Source organism: Oryzias melastigma, linkage group LG3 (genome assembly GCF_002922805.2).
Source record: "Oryzias melastigma strain HK-1 linkage group LG3, ASM292280v2, whole genome shotgun sequence".
In the NCBI taxonomy this organism is placed as follows: Eukaryota; Metazoa; Chordata; class Actinopteri; order Beloniformes; family Adrianichthyidae; genus Oryzias; species Oryzias melastigma.
This window is the reverse complement of record NC_050514.1, coordinates 2,237,904-2,252,788: the sequence shown is the minus strand read 5'-3', so window position 1 is coordinate 2,252,788 and position 14,885 is coordinate 2,237,904. Positions and strand designations below refer to the sequence as shown.

The 14,885-nt window shown below is 39.1% G+C and overlaps 1 protein-coding gene across 1 annotated transcript in view; it reads left to right on the top strand.

Annotated features, from left to right (window-relative positions):
• Window positions 1-14,885, top strand: part of LOC112160622 (protein kinase C-binding protein NELL1) — a 400,547-nt gene that overhangs the window by 103,186 nt on the left and 282,476 nt on the right. The window contains exon 4 of the mRNA XM_024295273.2: window positions 9,525-9,675. Coding sequence (XP_024151041.2) covers window positions 9,525-9,675 — 151 coding nt within the window. The remainder of the gene's footprint in view (window positions 1-9,524; window positions 9,676-14,885) is intronic.

Below are 14,885 nucleotides of genomic sequence, written 5' to 3'. Positions count from 1 at the left end.
AATCTTTCATATGAAGACGGGGGCCGCAAATTATCATCCTGCGGGCCGCAGATGGCCCGCGGGCCGCGAGTTTGAGACCCCTGGTTTACAGGGTCTTATAAAAAAGTCAGTGTTCTTTTTTTTCTGACTTGAACACAATCTGTTTTTGTTTTCCATTGTTCCAAAATGATGCAAGAAATAAATCAGTAGTTGAACCAAAAACTGTGTATTGCCCTGCAGTCTATACCGAAGTCTTTCTGTTTTGTCTGTCTGCTTGTAGATGTAGGGCTTTTGTTTTAACATTTCTTGCCTGACAAAAGCTCTTGTTATGATGCCATTAAATGAGATACGCTTGTGCCTTTAGACTTTTGAAAAATCAGACATCATTGAGCTCTTTTATTTGATAAAGCACCAATTTGACTGGAAATGCAAAACTTTAAGGCTATGTCAGAATTCCCACCCTTATCCCTAATTACTAAAACCTATAGTGCATGACTATCTAGTGCCCTGGATTTTAAAAGCAATTTGGACACCATGCTCTGTACTTTACTTTCGTTTTGCTAAACACCACATATGATGTCATTGATTTCACAAAGTGAAAATCGAATCAATACAAACATTTCACGTCTTTCTGGGACTCCACTGTGATCTGATGATAAAAATGTGGATTGTTTATTAACATTTTTTGCAAAAATTGTTTGACCGCATTGCATTGTGGTCTATGTTTGCTAATGTCGTTAGCATCAATACATGCTAGTTTTGGGAAATTTCTAGGGCAAGTATGGAAGGAATTTGGACACAGCAAAAGGCTTTCTAATTTTTAATAAAGTCTGCGAGTCTGTTGGCTTGTGTTCTTTCTCAGATCCAGAGACATTCAAATGAAGCCTTAGTTCCAAAGAGATATGTGATCAAAACTTCAGCGAGGGAAACATAAATCAAAACCTGTATTATAATGGTATATGATATAAGCTGCCAAAATAATTGATTGTTTTGTGTGAAAAAAACTTTACTTCTAAGAATATATTTTATCCCTAAGGTTTTTTTTTTTCTCTCGGAGGGAAGTTGTCCGCAGTGAGCTGACTAGAATTGAAAAAATGATCTGATTCAAAAAGTGTCACAAACGGGCAAACGGATGGTTCCAAGCGCAGCAGGTTTATTAGCTCAGACAGGAAGACAGGAGTCAAGCACAGATAAAAGTCCAAAATGCTGAATCAGAGTAAGGCAGGTGAAGGTCAAACCGGACACGAGAGCATCAGAGAGTAACCAGAGTGGTTGGGGTCAAGGAAAGGGCCAGGGAAGGCGGCAAACAAGCAGAATTGAAGACGAAGCAGGATCAGGTGAACAAGAAATCTGGTCAGGATGAAATGCTCGGTATGCAGGCTGAGTGGCACTAACAATACTTCGCATTGAGCAAAGCTCTGTGTGCTGCCTAAGAAACAGGTTGGTTATTGTCGGATTGGAGTCAGTTGAGCGGCATCTGGGGGCTGTGCGTTGGGGCTGCTGGGAGGTGTAGTGAGTTAATACTCTGCAGATGCTTCCTGGTGGTGACCAGAGGAGAAGGCAGAGCTCTGACTCCTGACAAAAGGGTGATTTATATTGACTTTTCAAAACACTTACAGATTGTTTTTTTTTTTTGTTTTGCTTTTTTTTGTAAGAACTTCTTTGCATTGCCTGTAAACTTTGATTGTTCCACAGTTTGCTGTCAACAAGAGGGATTTCTTCTGGTTCTGTTGGTTCTGTTGCAGTGTTAGAAGACTTTGTTTCCAAATTGTGGTTTTTCAAATGAGGGTAGGTTTCACAAGGAACACATTGTCTTTGAAAAGCGAATTTCAGCTTTTACAATATATACTGTATATAGTAGCAGTTTTATAATAAGATTTTTTCAAATTACTCAGAATTTACTGCCAATATTAATCTTACAGTTGATGTAAGTGCAGCGCACAGATCCATCTCCCTCTTCCTGGTTAGTTTTGGCAGAAAGACATTTTCCTGCTTGTTACCAGTGTGCTGGTCCCCATAAAACCTCGTGTCTGGTTTATGTGACCTTCTGAAAGACTTGACCATTGAGCAGTGATGTTCTTATCTTGGTAAGATACAGTGGCCTTAGTTTTCCATATCAGGCCGGACAGCGGTTCCGCAGACTCAACAGGCTGTGTCTTTTGTGAGGGAAGTCTCTGTGGACCTCAGCTGAACTCATTCTGCCATTTAAAGAAGCCATCTGGACGGTTTTGGCACTGTGGAGGAAGACCTGCCGCTCTCCTGATTAAAGTGATAAGTGTGTGCGTGGTGGTGGGGGTGAGGGGCTGCATGGGGAGGTTGACAACATCTGGCTGCTACACTAAACTTCATCATGTCTGCTATTTAATGAACCTTCCCACTTTACCTTCTCACCCTGTCACTCTAAAATGGATTGTTTTTTTAATACCTAACACTGCAGTAATCTACCTACTCCTGATAATTCATCATAATAGAAAAGCATCAATATTTGAGTAGAGTGGCGTTCAAAATTCGGTGGTTTGAGCAGTTTTGGTAATTACTGTCCTCTTATGTTGCTTCAATAGCTCTCATCATAGGTAATCCATGGAGGCCTGGCTGCCATCCCTGCTACCCCATGCCCATCCCATATAAACACATGATTTTTTTATTCTTATTATGACATTGGAGGGATTCTATTCCTTCATCAACCACCAGATTGTATTCCCTTCTTTGTTTCAGCATTCGAAAGCCATAACATACATAAATTTCATCTTTTTTTTCCCATCCGCCCATCCATCCATTCTCTAAACTCGCCATGTAGGGCTGGCCGATTTAGGTATCGATCCGATACCAGTCAATATCGCCGATATCGATACCAAGATCAATATTTTTCATAATGCAGTGGATGTGAGTTGAACCTCAAGATCTCAATTGTTTTTAATCGTCGTAATGTTTTTTTGTAAGTTTCCCATTTTTTAAATTACTTGATAAACATAAAAACAGAATTAGGACAATATTTCAATTACATGAAAAATAGTTTGTTAAAATAAAAGTTTTTTTGAAATAAAAGAAGTGAATAACTATTATACAAAAATAAATCAAATTGTTTAATGATTAAAAAAGAACAACTGGTAGAAATATAAATAATGTCAAACTTCTTAGCATTTAAATAGAACAACAAAATAAAAACAGGAGAAAATGAACATCAAAACAGCAGCATTTAAATAGAGTGGAAATAGAGTGAACAAAGCATGGGACCTGTATGATACAGAAAAGTTTCAAACAAGAGTGGAAATATCAATATCTGCACGTCAGTATCGATCCAGTACAGATACCAACTGGAGATCGATGCTATCGATAATTTAGATTGATCTGCCCAGCACTACCTCTATGTCCCTTTCATGGTCACGGGGTTGCTGGAGCCTGTCCTGACTACTGTTGAGCAATTGTTGGCTACACCCCGGACAGGTCATCAGTCTGTCGCTGGCCACACATCCCTTCCACACACACTCACACATGCACATCTAAAGACACTTTAGAGCAGATGTGTCAAAGCTCTGGACCGGATCCAGGCCGCTCCAGATCATTCTATACTCTCGTTATTAATGACCTGATGTTATCTTGCGCTGGTAACCAATTTGAACAGATTTTCATTCCCACCCAGCGAACATTTCAATGTTGGCCCCATATGGTTTACCTTTGGGCTGAACTGGTGGGCTCCATCTGTGTTTTCCCAAACTGGTTTAGGTGGGGACTCCGTAGTCTGGCTCGCTGGACAGCGGAGCTCGCTAACTCGCTAACTCGCTATGCTGTCCACCAGGCGGCTGGTTAGCGTAAGGACCCAGAAATATCCAGAAAAAGCTCATATTCTGGATTTGAGGAAAAAACAATCTAACATATACACTTTTGTGAAAAAGCAACAAGCAATAAAAGTGGATATTTCCTGGTAGTTGATAACTCTTTTTGCCCATTGGCACAGTTTGTTTAATATTTAAAACAATTAAGGTAAAATATTTTGGACCTGCTGGATTGGACTGTTAAGATACACATCACACATCACACATTAGTTTTCACTTGTCTTCACAGATGTCACAGAAACAATGTTTAACCACGTCAGCGATTCTGGAGATCAACTTTTTAGAATATTTAGAGTTATCTCAAATGAGGTGCATGATTGCATGAATGAAGAGACAATCTGTGTCTTGCAAGAGGATCAAACACTTAAAATTCTGCATGTCTATTAATTAGCCCAGAAACTGTTACATCCATAAAAGGATGAAACCGTCTTTTGTCATAACTTGTAAAGACATATTCTTTGACAACATCTAATACATGGAGTTTTTATAAATTGCTTGTCTTTCATACCTTAGTTTAAAGCTGTTGCAGTCATTGGTTTCAACTAGGGGTCCCCAAGCTACAGCCCGTGGGCCAGATCCGGCCCGCCTCCACATTTGGTCTGGCCCCCGAAACACTCTGAATCTGACCAATCAAGACTTTTTATTTTAGCTTTTGCAGTCTGAACTATGACCGGAGAGGATAGACTATTTATAGGTTTCATTTTTAAAATGTTAAGTATTATTTTTTCACTAAGGATTGTAGAAATGAATTATTTAAGATTTGTTTATGTGTGGCTTTCTGGAAAACCATAAATGTTTACGCTTAGCTTGTGATTGTTACACTTTTTCTGTTCGCATACAAACCGACACCCGGCCCCACATCAGGGAAGAAAACAGTTATGTGGCCCTCACAAGAACATTTTGGGGACCCCTGGTTTAGAAGAATATTGTTGTTTTTTTTTTTTTTTAGCAATTAAAAAAAAATGTTGGGAGCTTCAGAAAACATGGCCCATTTCCTGCTTGCTGGGGTAATTTGAATTGATTTCTTTAAATGTTCAAACACAAAATAAAATAATTTATTAAGATGATGAACAAAAAGTGATAAAGTGCTTGAAAAAGAAATAGCCAGAAGAAATCTGATGAATCCCCACCCCCAATCTTATAATTTGTTGAATTATGTTATTAAGGTTTTACATACTAATCATGTTCATACACATAAACACAGAAGAATTAAAGAAAAAAGAAAACAACACCATGAAGCTATGATTGGCTTCTCATTTCTTCATTTTCAGTTTCACCATGCATGATTCTCTCAACCAATGTATCACGTTTGTTTCAAGCTAGAACTATAAAGTTACAACAGATTGCTGGCACTGTGGTGCAGCCAACCTTCTCTGAGCCGCTTCTGGACTACCGTTCTTTCAGTTGGACTTCTTTGACTGACTATAATGTGTTTTTTTTCTATTTTCTAAAATCTATTTTTTTTTTGTAGAAGTGTTGTTGCTAATGTACGATCAGTCAAAACGGGCCCAGCAGGGGCGGAGCTTAAGGGGTGCCCCCCATTTTTTTAAAGTCAATTTCACTTTCATTACTGACAAAGATTAAGAAATCATCAATGCAAGCTTCTCTGATTATTGCAAAAGCCTTATTTTTTAAAGAAATGTCGATCCCCCTTCAGTTACATATTTTTAAAAGTATATTTGTGTGATGCATTTACACCATAGTGATTCTCCTGCTCCGTTCCTTACGTTTTTTCGGCACATAAAAACGTAATCACACTTTTAGCACTCTTCGTGCTGAAATGTTCAGCGTTTTCAGGACATTACTGCTGGAATTTTTGGTATTCATAAACTTTATAGTTGTTGAAATATTGAGCAAAATATGCCCCATAGGAAATCCATGGAAAAAGTCTTAAAAATGTCAAAATTTTAAGTGGATTTGCAACAAGCCTATACATAAATTCATGGGCAATGTTATATTCCAATTATGTAATTTTTTATTTTTTTTTTTTATTTGGAGTTTATCTAATATTCTAGCAACATGCTAAAGTTTTTGGCTACCTTGTTATCTACAGAGGTTTTTATAGGCTAATTTAGGGTTTAGCTTCTTTTTTAGCAACAGGCTAACATTTTTGACTAATTCAGTTAACTGAGGAATTTTAAGCTGGTTGGGAGTTTCGCAAATGTATAAGCTAACAAGCTAGCTTTTTTGCCTAATTTGGCATCCACTAATGTCTTTTGGACTAATTTGGAGTTTAGCTCATATTTAAGCAACACACTCAATATTTTTTAAATTACCATGTATTTGGACATTTTACTACATTTTTCAGAAATTTAGGTCAACTTTAGCACTCTTTCATAGTTCTTTAATGAAATTTCCAGTCTTTTAGCGAATTTTACATTTTGCAAAAACCATTTGAATTTCAGCAGATTTTTAAATTAAAATGGCCATATACCACTTTCAGCAAAAATCTTCAGCATCCTCAGCGCCCACTTTCAGCAGAAATCATTCACACTAGTTATTTTAAATTCTTTCATTTGTAATGCCTCCTGCCCCCCCATGTAAAATCTTTTAGCTCTGACACTGGTGCTCATGGGACCAGCAACTTTAAACGTACATAAAATGATTTACTTTGGTGTACCATTCTACATGATCCATTACATCCATTTTTTTATTTTATTTTAAGACTAAAGTTTGATTTAAAGTTAACAACGATTAACAAAAGAGCTCTAAAGTAAGAATGTGCTGCTCAGCCAGTGAACTATTTCAGTAGAACTGATTGTTGGATTGACTTAACAACCTCAAATGAAAGGAATTAAATTTAATTATAGATAAAACTTTCAATTTATTTCCTCCTCTGACAAGTAGGCTTCTTTTGTTGCAGATATTTTCCACCATGATAAAGCATGTTAAAATGCTAACAAGATTTTAAAAGAAAAATCTAATTTAAAAGATAAATCTTATTATTTTTAATGTTTACAAGAATTTCGTCAGGTTTCTTTAGTCAAAGAAGGACTTTTTCATCTGTTTTCGGTGCTAATGATAATCATAGATTGCTGCTTTTAATGGAGAACTCCTGCTTTTATTGTCGTCCATTATAACAATAGTTGCTCCTCCGCTTTTAGGGTTAATGAGCTAATTACAGGGTGTGGGGAACCCATCCCAAAACTCATTTGCACTGAATTGAGTTCACTTAGGTTGTTTTACAGCTTTTATTGAGCTTGAGTCATTACCAAGATTTGTTGGTATTGATCAAGGCTGTGAAGGGTTTCAGCTTCACTGTAAAAAAAAAACATAAAATTTGCTGACTCTACATGAATTAGGGCTGTTTTCTGTGCATTAGGATTATTTCTGCGTTGAGCTGTGGGTGTTGTCAGTCACATGTTGGTCCTGATTCTTAGAGTGACTTCAAATCATGAAAACAGGACCAGTGTCCCTGCAGATTAGAGCAGATGATCTAATGTCTGCTTCTGTTCGGAGAGCCTGCAGTTTGAAGAAGAAGTGGAGAGCGGGGGGAAGTGGCCCTCTATCAACTGCGCCGTGACAGTTGGGAGGCAGAGTGTGAGGCCAGGCAGGCTACTGTCACCCTTGGGAGATTTAAAAGCTCTTTGCAGAGACAACTACAGGCTTTTCTCCTCTGGGCTGTCTGTCATGTAAAGCTGCCAGTGTGAAACCTCTAGAGCAGCTTGCTGGAATCTGCAACCAGGCAACCAGAACGGGAGACACATCTGTGCGCACGTGCACATTCCTTAGCAGTGATCAAAACAAAGGGACCACCCCTGTCATGCGGCAACATTTGCTGAGAAGTTTGTAGAAGATTCCCTTAAGTCTAGCCTGGAAGCTCCACGATGCTTTTTCCAGTTTGTGTCACAAATGTGTGCTTTTGTGCTCTTGAACTTAATAGTATTGCTGCTCAGCTTTGACGTCTGTAGAGGTCTGAAACGCACCTTCACCAAAGCTGTAACCATACTGGCTGAAGGCTGACTGACAAACTCTCAATGGTAGAATTCTGTCAGAAGACACCGAAACTGACTATTTTTTAATCAGAGTGTGGTAGAACAAAATACATTTTTAATTTTCTATAAACTGTGAATAAGGTAGAGTAGCATTACTGCAAAAAAACCTATTTGAATAGGGTTATATTGGGATGGCCAGGATGCAGTCGACCTCTGATCGCAAGATTGCTGGTTTGATTCCTGCTGGTTGTCATCTACATTGAAATAGTAAGAAATGTGCTTATATTTACTGATAGGTTTCCCAAGAGGAATCATGTACAACATAAATTAAATATTGCCCAGAACAGAGCCTTGGGGAACACCGCTGGATATCTTTTTTGTTTCTGAAGACAGTGTTAACTGTGACAGTGTAGGTTCTGTTGCTAAGGTAGGAGACAAACCAACACAGGACAGACTCAATGCATAATCACAGCGAAGATGATCGATCAGAATACCATGGTCAACGGTATCAAAAAAGATTTCAGATTTAAGAGAATGAGGACCGTATTCTGATAAAATAAAATGGTCAAGATTCTGTGCTTAGGTTTGGTCATGTTCTGTTTTTTTCCGGTCAGCCTCACCATGTTCAAGTTAAATCATCTACATCTGTCTTCATTTAGTTAATTAACCTCAGTGTATTCAAATGCCGGGTTTTCATTTCCTCATCCCCAGGTCATCTGTTCTGTTCTGTTCTGCCACTTTTGTGTTGCTCCCATGGTTTTAGTCATGCTTCAGTTTGTTTATCAAATGTTTTAAGTTCCTGTCACCAAGCCTGGTCTCCTGCAGTTGGGATCCACCACAACACCCCTAACAGGAATAAAGAGTACACATTAGAAAAACAACAGCAGTCCACTGTAGCTTGGCAAGTCTGTTTTTATTGTGAACATAATGTACTGGTTCTGTGAGACTACTCTTAAAAATATATTTTTTACCAAACCTCCATAAATGAAAGTGACTAGCTACTACTTCCCTCTTGCAGCAATACATGCTAATTACATTAGAAGAGCAACGTCACTAAAGGAATGAAAGAGGTGAAGGAGTTTTTACAAATATATAAACAAAAATTAAATGTAGTAACTTTAACATGACTTTTTTCAAAGCTAAATACAAAACAAACCAATTTGTGCAGAATATAATGGAGGCTTAGTGAATGAATCTTTCTGGGATTATTAATTTAAAAAAATCAATGCTCCATTGCAGATGGAGCTGCAAAAAAATGTTTATTCCTGCAAATTGAATCAAATCAAACCCAAGCCAACCCAGCCCAACACAACTCAACCCAAAACAACCCCCCTCATCAAAACCAAACTAACCTAAGCCCAAACCACACCAAAACAAACCAACCCAACCCAACCTCAATCCAACCCCAAGCCAACCCAACCGCCAACCAACCCAACTCAATTCAGCCCAAAGCAACTCATCCCAAACCAAAACAACCCAACCCAAGCCACCTCACTCATCCAACTTAACCCAAACCAACCCCATCCAACCCAAACCAAAACAAACCAACACCACCCATCCCAAACTAAACCAGCCCAACCCAACCCAACTTGATCCAAATCCAAATCAAATCAAATCAATTTAAATTGAATTAAACCAAATTAAAATAAATCAAACATATCACTTTGTGTTTTTGTTTCATGTAATTGCTTTTTTACTTCTTTCTTCAGTGAAGTGAGAGGACAGGATGCACGTTGCCAGCAAACAGTTGTTAAAAGCCAGCGATCTTCTCTTTCAGATGTCGGCAGAGCTGTTCAGGCCCCTCCCCACATCACAGAGAAAGTGGTGCAGCTCTTCAGGGGCAAAGGCGAATTCACCTTCCTGGCTTCCATCCAGCAGAAGTCCTCCACATCAGGAGTCATATTCTCAATCCACGAGTCTGAACACAGGTAATCCATCTGTAATCCTCGCCGTTAGATTTTTGACCTCCAGCTTTGTTTCTGCACTGCTTTGCCTCCACTGGTTACTGAACGGGAAAAACAGTTCCTGCACTTGTTGTTTGAGCCTCTTCTTGACTGTTGAAAAACGAGTGAGTCATTTTGTCATTTCAATGAACACCTTAGGCTAATTAGCATAATTATGGCCATAAGGTCATAGTGTTGTATATGTTTCATTCAAAACTGACATTCTGTTTTTTTATTATGAATCCAATTTGTACTATTTGATACACAATAGAAACTCAGCTACTGACAAAAAAATAATAAAAATTCCCAACTAGGACCCCCGTATGTTAGGCAGTGGTCCGTTTCCTATCAAAAGATCAGAGACGGTGTACACACGTGAAGAAGAAATACGGTGAATGCAGTGAAATACAGTGCAGGGGCTGTATAAGTGCACACCATTTACCATTTGTCTTGGCGGATACAAGGAATGTTATAGATTTTGTGGCAGTGCACTGAATGTTACTGAGGAAAGTAATGGCTTTAAGACAGCAGGGAGTGGGAGCCGTGATCTCACTCCCATCCCCTTGAGACATTCGACAACTGTGAATTATTTTAAAGGGCAGGCAACATTGATTTTGCTCTCGTCTTCTGAAGGTAAAAGCCTTTGATTCTCTAAAACATGTAGTCAAAGTGAGCTTGTGAGTGAATTTTTACAATATGTGTTAGTTGGGAATAAAGACAAAAGCAAAAAAAGAGGAGATGTATCTTTAGCTGATGGACAAACCCGGTGAGATGGTTTTTTTTTAAGAGTTTGGGACACAAAGTGAGAAAGATGTGTGGATTCAGTTATCCATTTTGCAGGCCCTAGTCATAAGTTGTGTCATGCAACTTTAAAATAAAAGTACTTTACACCACACCATTACAAAAGAAGTGCAAACATAATTCATCCCAGAGCGAGAAAGGATCCTTAGGACACAACAAACGTCAGATTAGATCAACAACATGTATCACATAATGTTATAATATCTTATCCAGGGTTCCCGCTGGGTCTTAAAAAGTCTTAAAACGCCTTGAATTTGGCCTTAAAAGCATTTAAAAAAACTCTTAAATTTTGATATCTTGGTATTAAAATTAAAAGTTAAAAGTTTGAAACTTTTTCCGTATAACATTTCTGATCTAAAGTTAAATTTTTTGACCACAATTGTGTAAGTAAACCGCGTTGACGCTTGATGCCAAACACAGATAAAAAAAAAAACAAACAAACAATAAATGATTCATACATTTTCTGAACACAATTGTGATTTGAATTTCAATATAAAACAATAATGCAGTGGTAGAAGTGAAACTTGCAGCAAATACATACATTTTTTATTAGTAAAAGTCCTTCAAAAAAGAATATTGCAGGGAAGATTGTTCAAGAGGAAGATTGGAAGTGAGGATGAAGATATACAACCTAAAACTAGAAGAGAAGAAAATGAGAAAGCAGGAGCATTCACTGAATTTATCAATTTATTTAGTACAACAATCAACAGTCAATTAAACATTTGCCTTTGTTTTAACTAACTGGAATATTCAGATACCTCCAGTTACGGATGCCCCTACGAATTTGTCCTCGTTCATAGTTTCTTAATCTTATTTTGACCAATCTCAAACTCTGGATTAGCGTACATGTGTCAGTACCTTTTTTTTATTACCATTTTTTTATTGTTGTCCCTTTTGTTTCATATTACCAAAAGACAACATCAGAGCCCACTGTTAACACAAACTTGGTTTATTAATCTCCAATAGTTTTACTGCACCAAAATGAACAATGAAGGTTTTCTGGAGTCTGGTAATTGTAATTTGATTATTGATATTTAAGATGTAATTCATTCTCTGTCACTGACGAGGATTTTGTTTTTTCTTCGTCCGTGGGGCTGGGAATTAGGCCGAGAAATTGGTCTTAATTTTTCATATGCAAGGTCTTAAAAAGTCTTAAATGTAACTTGAAGAAACGTTTAGGAACCCTGATTAGACTCTAAACATTTATTTGTTATGCTTTAGTCACAACCGCTCTAGGGGTGGATATGAGCTGTCTGGGGCTGAGAAATGGGTAAATCTCTAAGAGGCTTGCAGGTGGCCTGCAGGAAATATCAAATTTGCAGATTGCTGGAAGAGTCCTTAAAGGAGGGAAAATGTTCAGGCACATATTTTTCTTTAAGAAATAGCATTTCGCCTAGGGCGCCATGCAGCCCACGGTCTGCCCTGGTTATTGTAAGTGGTTCATGTGTGTTAGTTTAAAATGTTTTTGAAATTATATTTGTTATTAATAAGCCTCATCCTCCCAGAAAGTTGATTCCATGCAACAGAAGATCTAAAGAGCGTGGTTCTTCTCATACAGCTGGACCTTGAAAAAGGAACAATTAAATCACCAGAGACGACCTGATGAGTTTGACATTGATGACAATACCCCCTCTACAACACCACGTCTACTTTTCTCACCTCCTGGGACAGATCATTTATAAACACCGGAAATAAAAGTGTACCCAAACAACTACCCTGTGGAATACCACATAGTATACATTTTGTTTCAGACAAGCTACCATTGAAAAGTACTTTCTGTGTTCTGCCATTAAGATAATTTATCAATGAAAGACGTTCAAACGTTACACGCTTACTTGTAGATGTAAGATTTAAATCATTTTTTAACCTTCTGCTTTTTAACAAAAGTATAATTATAACAATTTAGTGATTAATTTCAGTGAATATGTTTTCTTCTTCTGCCCTGAGCTTGAACAGTAATTTCTTACGCCTCAGAAAGTCCACTCTTTACTCTTTGTGTGCCCACAACAACTGTCCTGTTTTAAGGTGACCCTGAGAATTGCATTTTAGGACTTTTACCTCTGTCTCCATCGGTCTCATTCTCCTTCTCTGTGACAGAACCTGCAGCTGTAATCGTGGCACAGTGGGTTAGACAAACAACATCGAACCGGAGCTAAGCGGGGCCACTTGACTGCACTGGCCTCCCCCTCCAGGCGCAATGACATGCCTCATGCAGCATATGCATCTCAGAGGAGTGCTGGGAATGAGCAAATGTTCTGTGGAAGACAATCAGATACACTCACACTAACTGTGTCAATTTTTGTTTGGAAATTATAGTTTGGACACTTCAGCTTTAGCATTTTCAGCTGACTGTTCTGGCGTCTTTAGCGGCCACATTCAGCTTACAGCATTCACACTTGGTAATTCAATATACAGTATATTGTTCTTCAAATGTGATGAGCTCTCCATTGAAAGTTGTGTTTTTAACAAGTTCTTTTGGCATTTTCCTGATAATGGAGATTGAAAAAACCTCAAAAGATGATCGGAGTGGGGTTTTGAATGTAACCCAGCCAAGTTGCAGTGAAGTGCAGGTATTTTGATTAGAGCTTGTTGTCCGAGTCAGACTGCTATGCTGCGACTGTAATTAAATTTGGCGAGATGGACGGAGCCTCGTCTAGCTCGGTGAAGACCTGCGCTCCTTTGTGACCGAGGATTTGCTCTGAACCCCTGAATCCTCTCTTCAGGCCTTATTAGAACTCTCTGCTGATGCCCATTCTTTTCCATTATAGTGCTGGTCTGCTGCTCAGGAGAAGCCATCGTCACTGTAGCAACACAACTGAGCTGAATCCAATCGTACATGCCCGCTTTGTCCTTCCCTTACTTACATATTTTTCCCCAACACCCTGTTCCCCCAACTCCATCCTCCTAACATAACACCCCCTCTTCTTCCTTCCACTCATTCTCAGTCCCGCTCATCCTGAAGGTAAAAGTGTCTTTTGAATTCAGGCATTTCTCAGAGCCCATCCCGTTTTTTTTCTTCTTGTGCCCAGCACTAGGAAGATGCAGGAGGGTTTATTTCTGTTCCGGGGAGCAGAATACAACAAAGGAAACCATTTCTGCCCAGATAGCAATTTTCTTGGTCCCAGGAATGCTCTTATTGTCAGCAAGTGGCAATAGCTCTGTGATGAACTAACTCAAAGTCTTCACTCTGCACCGCTCTTCCCTCCTGAGCGCTGGGAGACCAGAGATGCTCAGTCTTTGTCTCCCTCCATGTCTCAGCTCGTAAGTGCTTGCATGGCGCTGTTCCATGAAAGATGCTGCAGAAGAAGGGCTTTTTTGTCTCTGCTTTCAGTTGAAGGTCTGTAAATGGTAAGCAGTTGATAAAGGTTGGAAGCACCGAATGTGAGAATCTTCTTATGCAGTTGTGTTATCATCAAACTTCACGGCATATATCAGCATATTCATCACGCTTTACAGCTTTTCACATAAAATTATCAAATTTCCCTGAAACTGTTTGTTAATATTTAATTAATGATCTGGTACTCTCAGGTGTTTGATGCTAAAGTTTTAGAATTTTTTTGATAACTACTGTCAATAAATGGTCTGTTTTCCAACTTGCGTCATATACATATGACATATACATATACATATAAGGCGCATTAATCAAGACAAAAGACTCAGAGATAAGTCATTCAGTCAGTCAGACTTTATTAACTGTGTTCACAGTTACTCGAGGAGACGTATGCAGTGGCGGTTTTAGGCACGGGCAATACGGGGCAGCTGCCCGGGGCGCCGATTCAAAGGGGGCGGCATCTCAGCGCTGGGAGGAAAAAATAATCTGCGCAGCTATGATCGTCTACTACCTGTCATGTGTTGAATGGCCTGAAATCAGCGAATTAGCGCCCTCTGCTGATGCAGGCGCCCCTGTCCGCTGAGCAGGAGACGGACAGGTGTTTAGAGAGAGGGAGGGGCGGAGGGACAGTTCAGCTGCGGGTCTCTCCTAAACGAAGAGGACGGATGAGGAAGGAGGGCGGGGTCTACTTTGTAGAATGATTTATTTTTAAGTCAGTCATAACATGACATTCTATAACCCATGTTTCAACATAGGCGGACCTCTAAATTAACAACCACCAATCGTTGGTTAAACTTTATTTTGCGGTCAGAAAAGCTCTTTGACTTTGACAGGTGAGTCTCTGTTCTTCATCTCTGAGGCTCAAACACAACATGATGGAGTCTGCTCCTCCCCCACTGTTGGTCACCACAAACATCCATCCCAGAGTTGATTCAAAACATTTAATCCTGACTTTACTGCGCTGATTTAATGGATTTAATTGTCACATTCACCGCGGCACGAGGTGCGTTCAGGGGCTGCGTGGAATTTCCGTTGGGGAGGGTCTTGCCCGGGGAGTAATTCA